General features: G+C 32.4%; 1 protein-coding gene across 1 annotated transcript in view; it reads right to left on the reverse strand.

Moving 5' to 3' along the window:
- Positions 1-21,271, reverse strand: part of LOC145333277 (uncharacterized) — a 135,776-nt gene that overhangs the window by 21,104 nt on the left and 93,401 nt on the right. Inside the window, exons 6-8 of the mRNA XM_080178408.1 lie at positions 2,878-2,942; positions 2,425-2,575; positions 1,204-1,874 (exon numbers count right to left, since the gene is read on the reverse strand). Coding sequence (XP_080034534.1) covers positions 1,204-1,874; positions 2,425-2,575; positions 2,878-2,942 — 887 coding nt within the window. The remainder of the gene's footprint in view (positions 1-1,203; positions 1,875-2,424; positions 2,576-2,877; positions 2,943-21,271) is intronic.

The raw sequence follows: 21,271 nt of genomic DNA on the forward strand, positions 1-21,271 counted from the left end.
CCCTATTGGCTAGTTTTCTATATGCATATCTATTTCTCAATAAATCTATTTTCCTCACCCGGCATTACTATCTAAAAGAAAGTAAATATTCAATAATTTAAATGATTTTAAAAAGATTTTTAAAATTATATTTTTTTCTTTACATTACCATCACCAAAGGGTTAATGATGATGATTACAATTTTAGTTTAATATTTGAACACACAAAGTGTCGCCACAATCGAATTCTTTTAAAACAGAGTTTTCTTAAATTTATTATATTATAAATTTAAACTTTCTTTTTTATGATTAGAAATTAAATACATCAATATAAGGTAAATAGCAACATGAAATGAAAATAATGAATTTAATTTTAATAAAGTAAAATAATGGGTCTTATCGTTCTAGCCAATGAGAGTTTATTATGGATTATTGAAGCACTATGAGTTATATACATATATTCCTTGGAAAACTTGAGCTCGTTTATAGACATTTATTTCCTATATAGATCTGACATGGATCTTGAAGCAATTAAGCAGGCCGTTTTGTACATGTTAAAAATTGGAAGATTTCATTAAATAAAAGTTATTGCAAATATACTTAGTAAATAATGTCAAAACAATCATTATTGAAAAAAATATCAGAGAATATTCAAGAGCTCACTAGAAAGGTTTTAAGCTATTTATTGGCGGGATGTCCATTAAATCCGCCCGTCAAAGACAACATGTAAAATCAAAAATTTACGAGGTAAAGATACTTTCGTTTCTTCACGCTAGGGGCCGCTATCTATCTATCTACCTACTATATTATCTATTTATTTAGCAATATTATCTATCTAACTAATATCTATCTAACTACTAACTTTTTAACTACATTTATTTAGCTATCCACTACCTTTCTAGCTATTTATTTGATGTCTATGAACTATCTATCTACTATATATCTTTGACTATCTATCCACTATCTAGCTTTGACTTTCTATCTACTTTCTATATTTGACTATCTATCTGCTATCTAACTTTGATTATCTATCTACTATCTTATTTTGACTATCTATCTTTTAAGCTGCTATATACCCATCTGCTACATTCTATGTGGCTAGCTTTTAAAATATTTTTTTTTGCTATCTATCAAGCCTTTTCTATTCATACAGAATCTATAAATATCTATCTTTAACCTATCCCTCCATCAAACTCACTATACAATCTATCTATCAATCAATCACCTTGTAAATTGCAGTGTTTTGTTGTCTTCCTGCGCAACATGCAAATATTTGTACGCGGCATCCACAAAACTTTCTGCGCACACCAATTTTCTCGTTTCCTCGGATATCCTTGTCAGGCGCACATCACTTGAACTTGGTTGGTGAGCGTTTGGGGTTGGTGGCAGCGACCCTCCCCCTAATGATGAAGGTGACCCAATATAAAAATTTGGCACAGCAGCCCCGGCGCTTGAAAGTTGTCGTTGTAAAGATGTCGTCTGTGATGGATGCGATTCATAATTTTGGCTCCGCTGCGGAAAATCAGCGAAAGGAACATGTGGATGATGACGAGGAGGCACCACTTTCCCGCCATATTGGGTGACATGACCCATGTTTTGGTTGTTGTTGTGCTGAAATTTATCATTGTTTCTAGTGGAAACAACAACTTTCCCTGATTTTGACTCAATGTTGTTGACACTTGTACTACAACCATAATTACTCAGCGGTTGACTCGATGGGGGTAGGGATGACATTTGGTTGTTGTGCTGAGGGGTTGGGGGCGATTGGGGGTCGATAACTTGGACAGGGGAGGCGTGCAGGATAAAGCCCCGCGTGGGTGGGGGATACATGTCCCCCAAGTCGGAGAAAGATTGAAGACTGCTGATTTCTGGTGTTTCGGTCCCAACATAACCATTCTGAAAAAATTGTAAACTTTTAGTTTTTGTCATAATTTTGTTTGAAATAGAAAGGTTTAGATTAAAAGATATTTTTCTAGTATGGCTTTGAAACCAATTAATATCCAATGGACTTTAACTGGTTCACAAACATAAGGAAAAACATTCTATTACAGACAATTTTTTACGAATATTAAAATAAAAACCACAGAGACAATACATTATAACTTACGCGAAAAGCTGTCTATAATACGATGCGATAAATAACTATTACTTACACCAAAAGAAATGTTTTCAATCAAAACATAGACATAAAAAGATAGAAAAGTAGCTGTCTACAGTGCCCTAGCAAAATGGGGATATAGATGTCACTGCTTTTTGTCTACCTATTCTATTAGCGCCAAGAAATATGTATACCCCATCTCTTTTCTAGGAGGTTTCTGTCCCTCTTCCCTTTGACTTTCAATCTATTATGACGTCAATAGAATAGGTATGCCAAAAGCTGTGACATCTATCCCTATTTTCCTAGGGCACTAAACAAAGCTACAAAAAACTGTTTATGTAAGCTTACCTCCGTTTTTGCATCATCCCCTCCGACCATATCCTCTCCGGAGACACCATCCTCCCCTCCCACTCCGCTATCATTGCTGTGCTCCGGGTTGTTAGTCTCGTCACCGCACAGCAGGGTTGGTTTGCCCCCCTGGTGGAGAGGCAGGGGCAGCCTGAAATAAAAATTGTGAAAATCCGTCAATAACAAAAGAATAAATAAGGATAGACTAATTACCAGTGATCTTAAGGGATAAGACTATTGGCGATGAATTGATATACATCCCTAATGATGATTAACAATATTACTATAGCTGTAGATTAAAATTATTGGTTGAAAAGTTTGGACACTTTACAAATTAAGCATCGCGTAACAGACAATTTAACTAACAAAACTGGTTTTAATTTTATAACTTTTAATTTCATTATCCGCAGAAAGCTGTATATAATACGATGCGATAAATAACTATTCTGTTACCTAGTTTCTGACAGAAGTCTAATGTCCTCCAGAAGTCTGTCCAGCCGCTGGTTGTCTTCACCATCCTGAAATAGGATAAAATATTAGTTGATCATAAAGTTAATGGATTTATTATTACCTGGATTTTACACCAGATTATCTTATCATGTACTCTACTAAAATTAACCTTGTAGCGATTCCCCCATCCCCTCCCCTCCTACTGAATAAACGCGCTGACAATAAATGACAAGAAAAAATAGCAACCTAAATTAATGACAATTCTTCCCCTGTCATAATATCCACATATATTCTACATCCATCATAGAGTTAATTTTTGAGCTGTTTTATGTCAACATAAGCATGAAGTAACAAGGCCATTTTAAAATAATAAAAGAACACAGCCGAAGAAAAGAGTGGCTGTACTTCTAAAAAATGACAAACAGTAGTAAAAAAAGCATCACTAAAATGATTTTGAAACTAAGACATACCTAAAGACTGTCAATTAATTATGCCAGTGAAAAACAAACAGACAGATGAACAATGACATAACAGAACCACGGAAAAAGGATAGCACCATCCATAAGTAGCGAGGCACAAAAATCATGTATGAAAGTACGGAGAAGATTTTCAGTGGTCATATAGCAAGAATAAAATGGGAAAAAAGCATCACGAAACCTTCCAAATATGTTCTTTATATTTCTTAAGATTATTATAGCTAACATAACTGACATACCACTTGGCTTGACCAACCAAATAATTTTTAAATTAAATTAAACTGTCATTTCCTCTAATAGCTTTACGGACGAACGGACAGACAATGTAAATTATAAAGTAGCTTCATTACTAAAAAAAGACAAAAAACAGTAAAAGAGCATGTCTAAACTGATTTTAAAACTAAAGCATAAAATTTGTTAACAAGCCGTGAACAATCTTATGTACACTTTCAAACTTTAACTCTGGATTCCATTAAAATTCCTTTTTTAATGTTTGCAATTTTGAAAGTGCAGTTATTCTATACCTAAGTTCTTTCCGTACGATAGTAAGTCATAGTAAATGTTTTATTAGTGGCTGCGCCCTTAGAGACGGTACCCTCCTAAACTGGTATTAACCATGTCCTTCCAGTGCAGTGGTTAGCGAGATATTTCGTTGCAGACACACAGATAGACTAATAGACATCATGTTACTATCATAAAGGGACGACTGCCTATATTTATACACTTTTTTTCAGGATGGAAAAGGACACCCAAAGTTTTATAAACTCGTACTTTTATTAAATTTTGATGGGTTGGTTCATCGAGTTCAGTGTCCAAACGTTTCAACCAATAATTTCATTCTACTGCAGGGGAAACTTTGTTTATCATCTTTAAGAATGTACATCAATTTATTGGACATTGTCTTACCCCTTTGGATCACTAACTTTTTTATAAAAAAAAATTAGGAGAATTGTAATGAAAACCTCTCTTAAATTTGTGTGACTTAACTGACTTTTAAGTATATACAGGGTGGGGCATATAAGACCGGACAAACTTTAAACGGCCATAGCGCCAAAACTACTTGACCAATCAGGACGTTTGACCCCACTATAAAAAGCTTAGGTAATTACCTTTTAGCACAAAAAATCTTTGGACGAAGATGGGCTCGCACTCCGAGCTGGCCGCGCTTATGTTCAACAAGGCAGATTCGAAATGCGCCGGTGGAATAATCTGTATTTTTGACTAGGGCCCACTAAATCGGATCTCAGCCCATCTGTAAATGAGGTAGAGTTGTGCAACTTGCTGGGGATAATATTAGATACATAAATAAGACACTAGAAAAGACTAGAGCTCTCTATCTAAAGTGGCTTAGCTGTAGTACACCGGCAAAGTGAAACATGGCAGATTTTATGATGTCAAAAATTGTGTGAAATCGTGAAAATTTCTCGGTTTTCGACGTTAGAGACCCATATGGAACTTAAAAACTCATTTTAGACTATGAATTGCGCTGACAATCATAGCTGAATCTTCATGCCATTTCAAAAAAGGTATAGAACGTCGTTCCAGCTCAACTGTGGTCCAAATGAGAGCCTCAGGTCAAAGAGTAGCGTTAAAGTTGGGTGAATTTGGATCCTGTGGTTACTCACGTTCCTAAGGAAATGGGGCCTCCTAGCAGCCCGATCTTAATTCTATTGACTTTTGGTCCTGGGGCTACTTTGAAGCATGCACCAATAGACGTGCCTATACAACAAAGACCTCCCTCATTGCTACCATCAAGGAGAAATTCGCCAGCTTGGACAGGGACATGGTGACCAGGGCCTGCGGGCGGTTCAGGGGGCGGGTGAAGGAGGTGATTGAGGCTGGCGGCGATTTTATTGAATAATCTTATATTTATATACCTATTTTGCTTGCCAGTTTTTAAAATTCAATAAAATCTTTAAAATTGACGATTTTATGTCCATTTGTTTAGAAGTTTAGAATTTGTCCGGTCTTATTTGCCCCACCCTGTAATTAATTATCTTTTCTAAAAAGATTCTTACAAAATAAATGCTTTTTAAATTTTCAAGAAGTTATCTTGCAAACGTGTTTATATATATCCTGTGTAGTTGTCCGCGATTTTGAAAATGCTTATTACTTATTGGGGGATGATATAATCTTTTAGGTTGGAGGGGGAGGAGTAAAATAGCGCGAGAAATCACCCCCCCCCCCCCCCCCTAACATCCAGACATTATAAAGGAGGATAAAATTAATTTATTTATAAAATTTTTTGACGGACGGGGGGGGGGGAAGGGGAAGTGAACAACCCCCCCCCCCCCCCCCAATACTTTTGGACGTCCTAATTTAATTTTTGGGTAAGCTTGTCTATAGTCCTAGAGCCAAAATAACTGTAAAATGATTATAAGTACTTGATTAATAGGGACAAAACTACCTTTTTTACCAACTCAAATAATAGAATTACTTAGAGGGGTAAATTGGACTATATAGTAACTGGTACCCAAAGTTTTTAAAACACAATCTCTCATTTTTTAGCTTGGTACTTTATAAAATCTTAGTTGGTTAAAAATTAACTAACGGTTTCTAAAATTTTTACCTATAATTTACAGAAGGGGTTGTTGTTATCTTCATTGGGGCTGTACATCAATTTATCGTTTATTGTTATATCCCTTAAGATTTCTGCTTATAACGTTGACATGAATTAACGACATGAATTTATAAGTCAGAGTTGAACATATTGGTACATGAATATTTCATGCCCTTTTCAGTATTGTTGTTTATTCTATGTAAATTGTAGCTCTGTTGGGGAGACGAACCATTTTTAGCCACGGGTATGAATTACCAATTACATCCTTTTCTCTACGGGAGGAAAGCTATTTTAAAGTCAGTTAGTTTTTTATATGTACGATCATGTATTTGGCCATAAATCTTTCAAAAATGCTTACAAAGCAGACCTTTTACGATCTGAGATAATGAATTAGTTCCTTTAAAAGCCCAAGTAATCAGTTTTGAAGTATCTTTCTATTTCATGGAAAATTAATGAAAATACAAAAATATGCAAATATTTGAGTTAGTTTTTATATGTTATAAAAAAAGATTTTTCTAATGATTTAATGGTCTATGTACATATAAAAACTGACACCTAAATGTGTCAAACTCAACTTCATAATGTATGTAAACCAAAATTTATTAGAATATTGGGGTATAGTCCTTTTCACGACATCCATCCATAAGGAGCGATTCTTCGTATTTTTCACAGTAGCTTTTCTCCTATTTCTAGCCCCTGCGGGGGGCTCTAACCCTGCGGGGCCAATTACCTAACCCTGTGGGGCAATCACCTAACACAATATAACCTAACCTAACCTAAAATAACCTATAAAAAGCCATTTTAAAAATACGAAGAATCGCTCCTTATGGAGGGATGTCGTGAAAAGGACTATACCCGAATATTGTTATGTTGATAATATGTTAGCCATGACAACTTACAGATAATGCTAAAAGTTTTGATAGAATACTCTTAATATCATAAGCTTGACTTAGTAGCGAGAGAATCAATATCAACGTCTTTAAAACGAGTAAAAAGTTTTTGTTTTAATGTGCTGTGCTACTTATAAAATGACAATTCTTGTTTAAGTAAAGGCTAGGTATATATGAGCAAATCAATCTTGGCGTACTCCCCCAATAGATTTTTTAAAATAGACAACCAACTCTTTGAAAATCACTTCCTACTACTATTAATTAATTGTTACGTGTGTCTAAAAAGATCTCATAAACAGTAAACCATAGTTTTTTTATTTTATTTTTCATAAGCAGGTTTTAAGCTATAAAATAAACCTCTAGAAAGCTTAAGGCTAGAAATCTTGGGATGGTTTTAGGCTTTTTCTTGCCTCTCCTCCATTTTACTTCAACTAGAGGATGAGGGCGATTAACTAGTAAAGAATAAAAAGTAAGATTATACCAATATTATATGTAGCTTAGTACATTTTAACTGTACTAGTGGCTGTGCCCGTAGCATCTAGGGTCTCAATATTCGAAAAGAAAGTGGTGAGAAAATAGCCTAAAACCACTAAAAGACTTAAATCTAGAACACAAAATATCCTAAAACCATCCCAAGGTCTCTGTAAAGCATAATGTTAAGAAGTTCTCGAAATCTTAGGCTACAGACAAAAAAACTTACTAATTTATATGATAGGATACACCGAACAATAAATAAGAAATACATTTTTAAAAGCTAACAGTAACACTCTATTTAAAATCGTATATTGGTTAGTTACAAGAAGAAGTGGTTTGTTGTGATTAACCAGACGTCAAAAATAATTAACTAGCGGCCGCGCCATTTGCCGCTAGGAAACTTTACTTCATTAAGTAGATAAATGTAACACCTAATTAAAATAACGATGCTTTTTGTTTTTAGAATACCGTTTTATTTTTCGTTTGCTCAACAACCTTGGGGACTTTTATTGAATTTTGATTGGTTGGTTCATTAAGGCAAGTGCACAAACGTTTTAACCACTAATTTGAATCTGCAGAAGTTTTAAACTTCAGGTTCAAGTATAACTTTTAGTTCAATTTCTCTTCCCGCTAACGACACATTTTTTAACAGAAATTGGATTTTTTATGTTGTTTTTAAAAATACCATTTAAAACCTATGTAAACCACTTAATACTCAATACTAATCTTTTGCAATCTTGTAATTTTGTAATTGTAATCTCAATACTAATAACAAAACAATGAAACTAATAGTAAATTTTAACCATTATTAATTGTCAGAGATATAAAGGGATAAGACAATGGGCCATAAATTGATGTACATCCCCAATGATGACACAAAAAATTACCCCTTCCGAAGATTAAAATTGGTGGTTGAAACGCTTGAACACTCAACCCTATTTGTCCAACCTATCAAAAGTCATTAAAAGTCCCCAAAGTTATTAAGCCAACGAAATAGAAAACATTATTGTAAAACTTTGGGGACTAGTGTAATTAACAGCCCATTGTTCCTGATTAATTGTATTTATATGTATCAAAGTACAATTATAAATATCAACGAATTCAATTCAATTTTCAACTAATTTATGTCCTTAAAAAGCAACGAAAAAAATCATTTTTGCTTAAGTTCTATTTTATTACAGGGATCTAAAGGGATAAGGCAATCTTGGATAAATTAATGTACATCTCCATTAATAATACACAAAATGACCCCTTCTGTTGATTAAAATTAAGGGTTGAAACATTTGGACACTCAACTTACTGAACCAACCTTTAAAATTTAATAAGGTCCCCACAAAAAAAATATTATAAAACTTCTGGGACTAGTGTAATTAACCGCCCAATGTCCCCTCCCTCCCTGCTTATGTTATAAGTTATTTTAAAAATGTTTTACTTTTACAGTTTTGTAATCAACATATACAAATGTGTTATAACATAAAAGTCAGGCTAAGCAATATGAAATACTGTAATAAAGGGACATTCGTTTATTTAGTACTAGCGGCTACGCCCCTAGAGGCCTCTACGGACACGTAAAATTGTTTCTTTTCAATCTATTTTAAAATCCGCTATTTACCAAAAATATTATTTTCGCCGACAGATGTTGTTAGTAATGTTTTTAACTAATTGCAAAAATGTCCGTAGGGCGGCGTTTTTTTAAAATTTGTCGATTTCCCTGGGGAGGGTGGTGGTACCCTCCCCCAAAATAGTTATAAACCTTCCCCGGACATATGAGAAGCTACCCTGTTTAGGAGAACCCAATCGGTTCAGCGGTTAGCGAGATCCTTCGGTACAAACAAACAGACATCTTGTTACTTTATTATAAGGATGTAATTAAGTCGACAAAATCACTCAAATTAAATGTCAATATTCTTCTTCTAAGTTAAACAGTTTCGGTCACAATCATTTTAATTGTCCGTTAAGATTTTGAAAACTACTAAACTTATTTCTTAATTTTATGGAAACTTCACATAGGTTTCAGGATTGTTTTAGGCTATTTAATAATTTTTGGGTTGTTTTTAGGCTATTTAAAGGCCTTCCTATTCTTCTAATGCAGTGGCTCTAGATGCTAGCAGCCGTTAGTATTTTTTGTATGTCTATATCTTGTTAACAAAGCTATTATTTTTAAGTTAGCTATGCATACTGCATAGGTCTTTGGACGATTCTAGGATATTTTACTTTAAAATTTAAAATGGTTTTAGGCTATTCCTATCACCTAGCCAAAAATTACCAATCCTAAAAAATAAGTCTCCTAGATTCCTTTTAATCAATTGGTATTAAAGTTGTCATTCTAGAAGTTTAATTTAGGAGTTATAATATAACAATAGGTTTTAACCCTGAAATCTTCGCTATATTGCTGTAGCATCTTTATCATAAATGACTTTAAAACCCAGCCGTTTAAGTTTTATATCAACATATGTTCATATAATTGTAGAAGGATAATTTAAACAAAGACACAGAAGAAATATTTATCAAAATAGCAAAATTTGGAAAGTAGACAAAAATTCATACAATACTTAAAATTTCTTAATTTGTTTTTGGTGTTTTGGGGAATATGATGATGTAAATACTTTATTTACAAATAATGAAAAAAAGCTTTTTGTTATGCTTTAAAAATAAATTTTATAAGTATTAATGTAGCAACAAGATTTCGTTGATGTTCTGTTATAGTTAGAAACATGATTTTAACAAAAACAAGGATGACAACATCAATACTAGCAAAGCTCAACAAAAACACGACAATACTAACTGTCATTGAGTAGTAGCAACACTCAGGGGTTTAAAGGGATAGGACAATGGATGATTATTGTACATCCCAAATAATGATACACAAAATTAGCCCTTCTGTAGATTACAATTAGTGTTTAATACGTTTGGACACTCAACCAATTAAAACTCAAGAAAAGTCCCCAAGGTTGATAAGCTAACGAATAAGAAAACGTAAATATAAAGCTTTGAGAACTAGTGTAATAAACAGCCCAATGTCCCCTCCCTCCCTGAGCATCACCTCAGGGGATATAAATTAATGTACAACCTCAATAATGAGAAACAAAATAACCTCTTCTGTAGATTAATATTATTGGCGATAAAGTTAGGGCAAAATTTAATAAAAGGAACACGCGATTTTACCTCCATAAAAATATTTTGTATATGCAGGAAGGAATAGGGCAATGGAAAATAAATTATACTGGTGGTCAAAGTTTTACATAAACACTGTATATCTGTTGTTGGCTTATAAACCTAATTGATTGGTTAAGGCAAAAAGTGCTTGTTTTTTTTAAATCAATGATTTAATCTACAGAGGGGTAACTAGAAAGGAGTGATATTTTGTGCTGTTTTATAATTGGATACATTTGCTAAAATGAATGAACACTGTTCAAAACTCTACAGTATATATATAACCTGACCCCTTATATGTAGACTATGTTCTATTTATAGGATAAATTAATAGGTAAACTTTCATTTCATTAAAAAAAAATTTGTGGGAGGAGATATTTTGCTCATTATTAGAGTTAAATATTAGAGAGAGAGGGGGCTAAATAACTGTATGTCCCCTTCCCACACTCCCTGTGCTGATTTTCAATTGGATTTTTCAGAATCAACCAATAGTGTCGGGAATATTAAAACAGTAAATTCGCTACAAAAGAGCACAAAGCAATTTGCTAGCAGAAGAAAAAGGTTCCCAACAGGGGGATCCAGGTAGTTGTCTGGTTACACATCTATACTATATATTTATTCCCTCAATTACCAATTGATATTTATGAGAGTTAAAGGTGTTTAAATAACTAAATAGTTCCATTCATTACCAATTAAATAGCTTAAAACTTGTCAATAATATACCAATTTTCGTAATAATTTACAAATGGCATTGCCCCAAGCCTCTGAAGAAGTAGGGTAGAGGACGGAAAACTAGCCTAAAACCACCCACCAAGATATTTATCAGCTTCTTACATAAGACTAGCTATTTCTCTAAAGATCTTCAGGTACAAACAAACCAAACTTGATTCTTTATGTTTAATTTATCCACCAATTTAATTATCATTTTTTCCTCTTTCTAAGCAGTAATCTGTATGCTGAATGTTAAACCTCATGTATCAATATGGGTGTACGGATAGGTAAATAGGGATTTACTGATAGGAAAATTTTTGTCCCCAATTTATGTTGCTAATATTAACTAATTCATTGATCAGTTCGTTCCTCCAGTGGGAGGGAATGGATGGGGTAAAGGTGGTGGATTATTTATTGCTAGGTGCCAGCATCTCTTTTTCGAGGTACATGAAAATCTGGTACAACACCCAAGTAATAATGCATAAATCAAATTAATCAATCAAAATCCCTCTTTATCATGTATTATTGGATATATTATGACTTGAATCTTAAACCAGATTTTCATATTCTCTAATAAAGTGAAGAACGAAGTAGGCTAAAATAACGATAGACTAACCCCCCTGTCCCATCCCTTTCCCTCCTACTGAATGAAAGAAATAACCAATAATGTTAGTTCTATGTTAGCAACCTAATTTTTTTATTAGTTGCAGTTCATATAGATAATTCATTTTTAAATTAAGATGGTTTTAGGCTATCTTCAAATACAGGAATCCTTGATTCCAGGGGCGCAGCCAATAGTTACTGTAAAAAGAAATTATCTATCTTTGAAACAGTAAAACATTTTTCAATAATTTGCTTTTCCCTAAATCCCCAAAAATGTTAGACCCGATGTATCATAGTGTAAACTGTTCCATTTAACAAGTTCTACAACAAACGCAGGAACAAGGCAGCTAGCTGGCGCTTTAATTGACAAACAGGTATCATGTTCAGGCCTATATACATTCTGAAAGGTGGTCCATCGCTTCCACCGAAGATTTATAATTGCAAATTGTTTAAATTCCAAAAAAGTTTTTTTATAAATGAATATAGAATATATGGGGATATGATAAAAATTGTTGAAATTTAGGTTGCTCACGTGGATATCATTTTTGGTCAGTTCGTGCAATTAGTAGGAGGGGGTGGGTGGGGTAAAGAAGTCGGATGGAGGGATCTTTAAATCTAGTTTAAGATCCATGTAATAATATGCCTATTTTTCTAGTTCGATCTTTGTCTTTCATGTTCTAATATTAATTTTTCTGTATAATCTTTTTAAACTTTGTGGTATTTTAGTCTTAAATTTTAGATATAGTTTTTTTTGGTTTTGATTTATTAACTATATTCTTTGGAATATGAAAAAATAGTAACTAAAACTGAATTTAGTTTCTTACTCCTTTTTTTTTTTGGGGGGGGGGATATTTTGCCTCCCACTACCTTTTTGAAAGCTTCTAGAGATATCAAATGAATATAGAAAGCATAGTTTAAAAGCAATAATAATCAGGACGATTAAAAATAGTGTACTTTCTTTTTTACCATTAAAAACAAACAAAGTCCACGGAAGAAAAAAAGACATACCTATAAATAATATAAAACAAATCAAATTTTAATTTTATCTTTTAAAAACTTATCTAACTATTCTTAATCTAGCTTTCTATCTATGTAAATTCGCTAAGCTCTTGCTATCCATCTATCTATCTGAATATCTGATTGTCTATCTAACTTTTATCCAGCCACCTAAATAGCAGGTTTCAATTAAATCTGACGTTTATATCAACAATTCATTATATGCACAGAATGTAAAGCATATGTACAAAGGGATAAGACAATGGCCGATAAATTGATGTTCATCCCCAATGTTGATACAAAAAAAAATTGAATAGGAAAACGTTATTATAAAACTTTGGGGACTAGTGTAATAAACAGCCAATTGTCCCCTATCTCTCTGATAAAAGACAGAGGTCGAGATGTATTCAGAATATTAAATAGCGCAGCTAATATATAACTAAGACACGTCCGTACCAATGCACATATTAACAAAAATTTGACTAAATTAACTGTGACGTTAGATTCTTAGATTTCCATATTAATAAGACATATGTAGACATCTTTTGATGCCCCAAAAGTATTAAAAAGTTACTTTTGTTTATGCATGAAAGTAACGTAGCTTCTCTATAATTAAAGTATGTTCGTAGGTATTTTTGTAACATAAACACTGTCGATCGTTAATCTCTCTATCTTTATGTCTATGTCTTCTATGTCTGTCTATCTATCTACCTGTCTCTCCTTGTCCCTTTATTCCCTCTATTGAGCTACTAATATATGGAAATAGTTGTTCTCGTGCTTAATACTACTTTTAAGAAGATCTAAAATTTTAGCCAAATCATTCAAAGTTTTAAACCGAGCTTTGAATACCTCATTAGACTGTAAGTAGGACCTTTCTATTACTATAATACTCTCTCTGTCTCTCTCTGTCTCTCCATCTTGTTTGTTGGCGAAGCTACTCTATTGATCACTTTGTATGTTAGTCTATCTATCTGTAATGCTATTAGTGATTATTTTTTTTTTCTATACTTCTATTTTTATTACTGAAAATCTGTTTTATAATTCACTTTTTCTGTTCGTCCATACAACATTATTTTTGCTTTGTCACTTATGTATGCTGTCATCTTTGTTCTATTTTGCAGCTTATTGACTTTAACGGTTTCCACGCAAGTATCGTATTTATACTGAAATTCGATACGATATACTTATTATTAGAGGGAAAGATATTTTGAAAAACAAATAATAAAATAGGACAAACAGATCTAAAATAATTTTTTCTCTCTCTTTATCTCTCTTTAACTCTATCTCCCTCAAACTCTCTCTTTCTCTTTCCCTTACTATTTCTTTCTATCGTCTCTCACTATGTCTGTCTGTCTGTCTGTCTCTCTTTCTCTCTTTTTATCTTCAAATAGCCTAAAAGTTGTTCTTATGTATAACCCATTCGGAGCAGCATTTTTTTAGATATTCAGCAACAGACAAAAAAATTACTACTGTATATTATAGGAAAATCAAGTAAGGAGGGATTTTATGGTTCGCTCAACGATTTTTTTTGGGGGGGGGGGATTACCCCCAATTTGTAAAACACTACAAGAATGCTTTTACTAAAAGCCTACTGACCCATAATAAATACTTTAGTAAAGATGACCAAACACAGAATCATATTCTGAAAACCAAATTTTATATACAGAATATTTGTAGAAAAATTTTCGTCAATTCAGGTTGCTAACATAGACATCATTTATTGGTCAGTTCGTTAATCCAGTACAGTGGTAAGGGGGGGGGATAGGGTAATTATGGCCAGCTAAAAATATCACTTTATTAGAGAAAATGATGATAATCTGGTGTAAGATCCAAGTAGTAATAAATATCAAAATAGTCGACATAAACTAATGAAATTCATGTCCACATTGGACAAAAAACACAATAAATCATTCGTTGGTTTAAAAACTTTAAAATCTTGTTTGGGTTGTATAAACAAATCCACCAATAATGATAATCTAAATAAGGTTTGTTTATATCGCAATTGGGAGTGTACATGAATTCATCGTTCATTATCTTATCCCTACGTTTCACAATTCATGGTCTCTTTCTTGACAATGGCCAGTTTCAAAATATTTTAGTTCAGGAATAGAAAGAACAATAAAATGACCCAAAACTTGTTATTGAGTAACTACACATTACAAATAGTACCATAAGTAGCGCATCTGACAAATTAGAAACAAATGAAAAAGAACAATAAATAGAAATACAGACAAATAACAAATTTATCATAATCTATCAGTAATTAAAAAAGTCATTGTGAAACATTTAATATAAGTAACTTTTCTTAAATAAGAGAAAGTAATCTTAAAATTTTGGGTACCAGTATAATTTACAATGTCTCTTCTCTCTATAATAAACATGCGACAAAATGAATTACGTCGACTATATTGTAGTAAATAAAAGGGGCCATAGCTGACATATTAACATCAAAATGATATTTTACAAAAAACTATTTTGCCAGTATGGCTTGGAAACCGACTAATATCTGGTGGATTACAACCGGTTCTCTGCCATTGAAAAATGAGGTATGGCATCTAATTATAGCAATTTTACACGTATATTAAAATTCTTGCCATTGGCCATAGGGTCTAACAAAACTGGGGTTAATCTTAATTTTCTTTTATATTCCAGAAAAGCTGTCTATAATACGATGCGATAAATAAAATTTACTTATCTTTTTATCCCAATGAAAGATGAGAGAAAAATTCCTGTCGGATTTTTTTACGCTTAATTTGTTAAAAAGTCCCAAAATAAACATCCATAAAAGCACTTTTAGAATTTTTCGGCTTTTCATTTATATTTTTTTTATACTTTTAAACAAAACTTTTTGTGCACTTATAAAGTCCGTATAAAGTAATAGCATGTTTGTCTGTACGTCCAATATAATCTCGATAACGGCTGTACCGATCGTTCCCTAGTTACTATGTTAATGGGGATTAATAGTTATTTGCTGCATCGTATTATAGACAGCTTTCCGCAGCTGGTAAAGTAAAAAAAACTAAATGATTTATTCAAGAATTGTTAGCCCCAATGGAATAAAGGCCCGGGCTTACAAAACTGGTATTAATTTCATGATCTTTATTTTATTATTCGTATAAAATTGTATAAAATACGATATGATACATGATTTTTTTCAGTATAACTTAGAATCGCCTTTAATCCATCGAATATTAAGCAATTTCCAAGTTTACTGGAAAAAAAAATTATACTAAAATTATTTTAAATTTATATCCAAAATATCAATTTTTCAAAAAAAAACAAATTTTTAAGTGGCCGTTGAAGAAAAAAATAACTACCAAAAAAATCAATTATTTCTGATCAATTTAACACAGGCGAAAAAAAAACGCACCGACGAATAGCTGTTTTGATAAACAGAAAGTATAATAGGGTTTTCTATTAAGTAGTAAGTTTTGGAAAAGTTTTATAATGTCGGAAAGGTTTGAGGCTATTTTTATTTTCAAATTTAGTCTTGAGTTTGTTTTAAGCTATTTTTCAGCCCTATCCCTTTAAAAAAAACTAAACATGCACAATCGTGATAAACAAAATTACCCCTTTTGTAGATTGCAATTGTTGGTTGAAATGTTCGTACCAACCAATTAAAATTTTATAGAAATTCCCATGGATCGTGTTTATAAAACTTTGTGCACCAGTAATATCAACAGTAATGTCCTATCGCTTCCTGTTAAAACTAGAGTTCTAAACCGAAGAAAACATCAACACCGTCAGTCTAACAGGGTATATCGACATGCATATGATGCATATAGGCAGTAAATTTAGCTATGAAGCTATGCTATACATAATATAGTTACTCTATTAATACAACAAGTAACATATTAGTTATAAAAGCGAAGCTCTCTTAAAAATTGTGTGTACTTACTATAATAACGTTATGCCAGTAACATGTTAGCGATGATCACTTTTAGAAACCAATATATTTTAGGTTAGGTTAAGAAAGGTTTAGGAGGGCCCTGTAGGGCTTGTTATCTCCGTAGAGGGGCTAACTGAGCTTTAAGTTAAAATAAAGAGCTTTATTAGTAAAAATTTGTCAATTTCTCTTCTCACTAGTCGCCGGAAGGAAAAAGCAGTTTTTTGAAACAGGCTCTATGAGATTATTACAGATTCTGATATATACATATATAGACTAATGAAAAATGCAAAAAACGAAATCAAAAGCGTTCCTTCTTGGGAGAAAATCCGGGAAAAAGATTTTAGCTATTTTTAACCTAAAATTCACATTGGCAATCTTGCAAATAATATACACACATTTTAAACATGTCATTGCTCAGCACCTAGAAGATGTAGAAAAATGCTACGCATACCATTAGAAAGCTCATAACCTCTAGTTTTCATATTGGTATATAATGTTTTTGTACTATTAGTAGTTTTTGAGCTATCCTCTGAAGTATACACAAGTTAAAAAAATGTAGTTTTTTCTTGAATTTTAAGTTTGACTTTTGTTACACAAACCTTTTTAAAATTATATTGCCCATCACCTATATAATTATTTTATATAGGTATATTTGTATATTTTGGGTGCATTCAATTTTAGCTTAATTAAAAATAGTCTTTGAAATGTGAATGGTTTGACATTGTAGTGAGGGGGGGGGGGAGTATATACACTACTCATAGGCAATGAAATTAAGTATAAAATTTTGCTCTGGATGTTTTTGGGTTTGTTGTTATAGTTATTTACCTGATTCTCTTTGTAAGATCTCTTATATGATTAAATCTACCAGTAAAAATATTTGAAATTGAATTTTGGCACTATCCTTCTAGGGGCTAGTGGGGTAAAACAGCTCCAAAACACTTACATCTAAGGTCTGAACTTATTTTTAAAAATATCAAGCTATTTTTTTTAATGTAACCTTTTTTTTGCATACTTGAGCTAAGTAGCCACTAAAGATTTCATTTTGGCACTTTCCTTCTTGGGGCTAGCAGTTTATAACAGCCCCCAAAACACTAAAATTATAAATTATGAGCCTATTTTTAAAGATATCAGGCTGATTTTTTAATTTAAAATTTATTCACATAATTGAGATACATAGCCACTAAAGATTTAATTTTAACACTTTCTTTCTAGGGGCTAGTGTGGTGAAACACCTTCAATTGTAAAGTTATAAGATCCAAGAGGGGGGGGGGGGGGAGGGGAATTCATACACTTATAGGCAATGAAATTTAGTATAAAATATTGCTCTGGATGTTTGGGCTTGTTGTTAAGTTATCAACCTAATTATTTTGGTAAAATCTATTATATGATTAAATCTACCAGTAAACCCCAAGTTTGGCACTTGCCTTCTAGGGGCTAGTGGGGTAAAACTGCCCACAAAACTACTAAAACTTTAAGTTCTGGGCTTTTTAATAAAATATTGGGCTGGTTTTGTTGATGAAACTTTTTTTTTAAATTACTGAACTAAATAATCATTCATTAAAGTTCAACATGATATCTTTGAAAATAAGCTCAGAACTCATAATATTTGGATTTGGGGGATGTTTTACCCCACTAGACTCTAGAATAAAAGTGCCAAATTGAAATCTGTAATAGCTACTAAGTTCAATTATGTGAAAAATGTTTACATTAAAAATATTAGCTTGATATCTTGTAAAATAATCTCATAGCTTATAAGTTTAGTGTTTTATTGGCTTTTTACCCCTCAACCCCTAAAAGGAAAGTGCCAAAAATAATTTTTTTAAAGTTTTACAGGTAGATCCAATCATATAAGAAAATTTTAAAAAAGAATCATTTGATAGTTCTATAACAACAAGTCCAAACAGCCAGGGCAAAATCTTTAGTGGCTATGTATCTCAATTATGAGAATAAATTTAGAATTAAAAAAATCATCTTGATATCTTTAAAAATAGGCTCATAACTTATAATATTTGTGTTTTGGGGGGTGTTTAAACCCACTAGTACCAAGAAGGAAAGTGGCAAAAAAATCTTTAGTGACTACTTAGCTTAATTATGCAAAACAAAGTTTACAAAAAAATATTCTGATATCTCTAAAAATAAGCTCAGACCTTAGATTTTAGTGTTTTGGAGCTGTTTTACCCCACCAGCCCCTAGAAGGATAGTGCCAAAATTCAATTTTCAATATTTTTTCTGGTAGATTTAATTATATAAGAGATCTTACAAAAAGAATCAGGTAAATATCTATAACAACAAGCCCAAAAACATCTAGAGCAAAATTTTATACTGAATTTCATTGCCAATAAGTGTATAAACTCCCCCCACCCTCCCTCCTTGGTTCTTTCTACAAACTATACACATTTCAAAGACTATTTTTAATTAAGCTAAAATTGAATGCACCCAAAATATACAAATATACCTATATAAAATAATTATATAACTCCTAGGTGCTAAGCAATACAATTTTAAAAAGGTTTGTGTAACAAGTGTCAAACTTAAAATTCAAGAAAAAACTGCATTTTTAAAACTTGTGTATACTTCAGAGGATAGCTCAAAAACTACTAATAGTACAAAAACATTATATACCAATATAAAAACTAGAGGTTATGAGCTTTCCAATGGTATGCGTAGCATTTTTCTACAACTTCTAGGTGCTGAGCAATGACATGTTTAAAATGTCTGTATATTTTTTGCAGGCTTGCTAATGTGAATTTTAGGTTAAAAATAGCTAAAATCTTTTTCCCGGATTTTCTCCCAAGAAGGAACGCTTTTGATTTCGTTTTTTGCATTTTTCATTAGTCTATATATGTATATATCAGAATCTGTAATAATCTCAGAGAGCCTGTTTCAAAAAACTGTTTTTTCCTTCCGGCGACCAGTGTTCTCCTTATATATAAAGTAGTAAGATTTTGCTGTCCTTTAAGATATTGCTAACAGTTTTAGGGGAAGGTTTACATTGGTCCGGGGATGGATTAAGCTATTTTATTCTTAAAATCGGTTTTAGGCTATTTTTTTTACCTTTCCTCGTCCAAAAATTATAATACGGAGTATTTATAAGTATGGGTTGTTAGTAATCTAAAAAATACGTACATACAGGCAAAAACGAATGGCAGCATAGCTACGCTACAAGCTATTAAGTGTGCGTGTCTAAATGAGTTAATCCTATATGCATACTCTTAACATTATAACCCTTACAAGGAGTTGTTTATTAAAGTTAGAAAAGTATGAAGTGCCTGCGCCCCTAAAGGCCTGCCAGGACACTTAAAGAAACACAAAGATAGACAGAAGGACACACAGACATACAAACAAACAGAAAGACAAACACACAGAAAGGCAAACAGATAGACAAACAGACAGACAAACATATATACAAATAGACATACAAACAGACATACAAACAGACATACAAACAGACAAACAAACAGACAGACATACAGACAGACAAACAGACAAACAAAAAGACAGAAAAAAAAGACAGACAAACAGACAGACAAACAAACATAAAAACAGACAGACATACAGACAGAAAAACAGACAGACAAACAGACAGACAAACATACAGATAAACATACATACAAATAGACAGACAAACAGACAGACAAACAGACAAACCTACAAACAGACAGACAAAATTTATTAAATTTTATAGACTACGCTAATAATATAAATAATTGACCTTATTTTATAACTTTATGTATGTTGTCTAAGATTTTGTTTTTAAGCATTCAATAGGTTAAGATCCTTAATTCATTTATAGCGAAAATTCTCTATAATACATCTTAAAAGTCATAATTAATATTTTTGAATATTTCATATTCCTAGCTTAATGTGTGTAGTATCCATTAAGAGTTCGTAAACAAGTAGTATGCCCACCAATTAATTTACAATGGGGGTGGGAGGAGTTGAACTCCAGTCTAAGTAAAGAAATATTTCTAGAAAAAAAGTATCATACCCCAATTTTTTTACTGTTTGATTCTTAGGGCGCGGCTAGTATTGTGTTTTTTAGGATGAAAGAAAGATAAATTTCTTTTGAAAATTAATTTGTACGGGGGAGAGGGAAGGGAGATGCGTAAAACCCTCTTGAGCCAAAGTCCAAAAAGTTATGGGCGAAGCCTTGATAATATGAATTTTTTTCATGTAATTCATAATTTAATACATATAAGGATCAAGGACATAACCCTAGAAAAGAGGAAACCATCAGGAGGTGGGGGAGGGGGGGGTTATGTTGGAGGTGAGGGGGGGGGGAGATAATATAATTTGATATCTAAAGTAAGTAGTTATGGTTAAAGTCATGTATTCTTGCTGTAAAGTTAGGAAATGTTTAGTTGTATTGAAAATACTTCTAGTTTGCAATCATTAAGATAACTTGTAAAGTTTCATTTAATAAAAACACATGTTTGAATAATAACCGCTCAATTAGAACCGGTTTTCAGCCATACTGTGAAATATGGCATCTTCTTACAGAAAATTTTCCACGAATATTAAAATAAATATCACAATCCACGGGGCTTACAAGGCTGACTTTTATCTTATAATTTTTCATTAAAGTGGAAAGCTGTCTATAATACGATGCGATAAATTACTATTATCATATTTTTTAAAAGGGCTA

Source organism: Acartia tonsa, chromosome 12, assembly GCF_053477335.1.
Source record: "Acartia tonsa isolate MP-2025a chromosome 12, ASM5347733v1, whole genome shotgun sequence".
In the NCBI taxonomy this organism is placed as follows: domain Eukaryota; kingdom Metazoa; phylum Arthropoda; class Copepoda; order Calanoida; family Acartiidae; genus Acartia; species Acartia tonsa.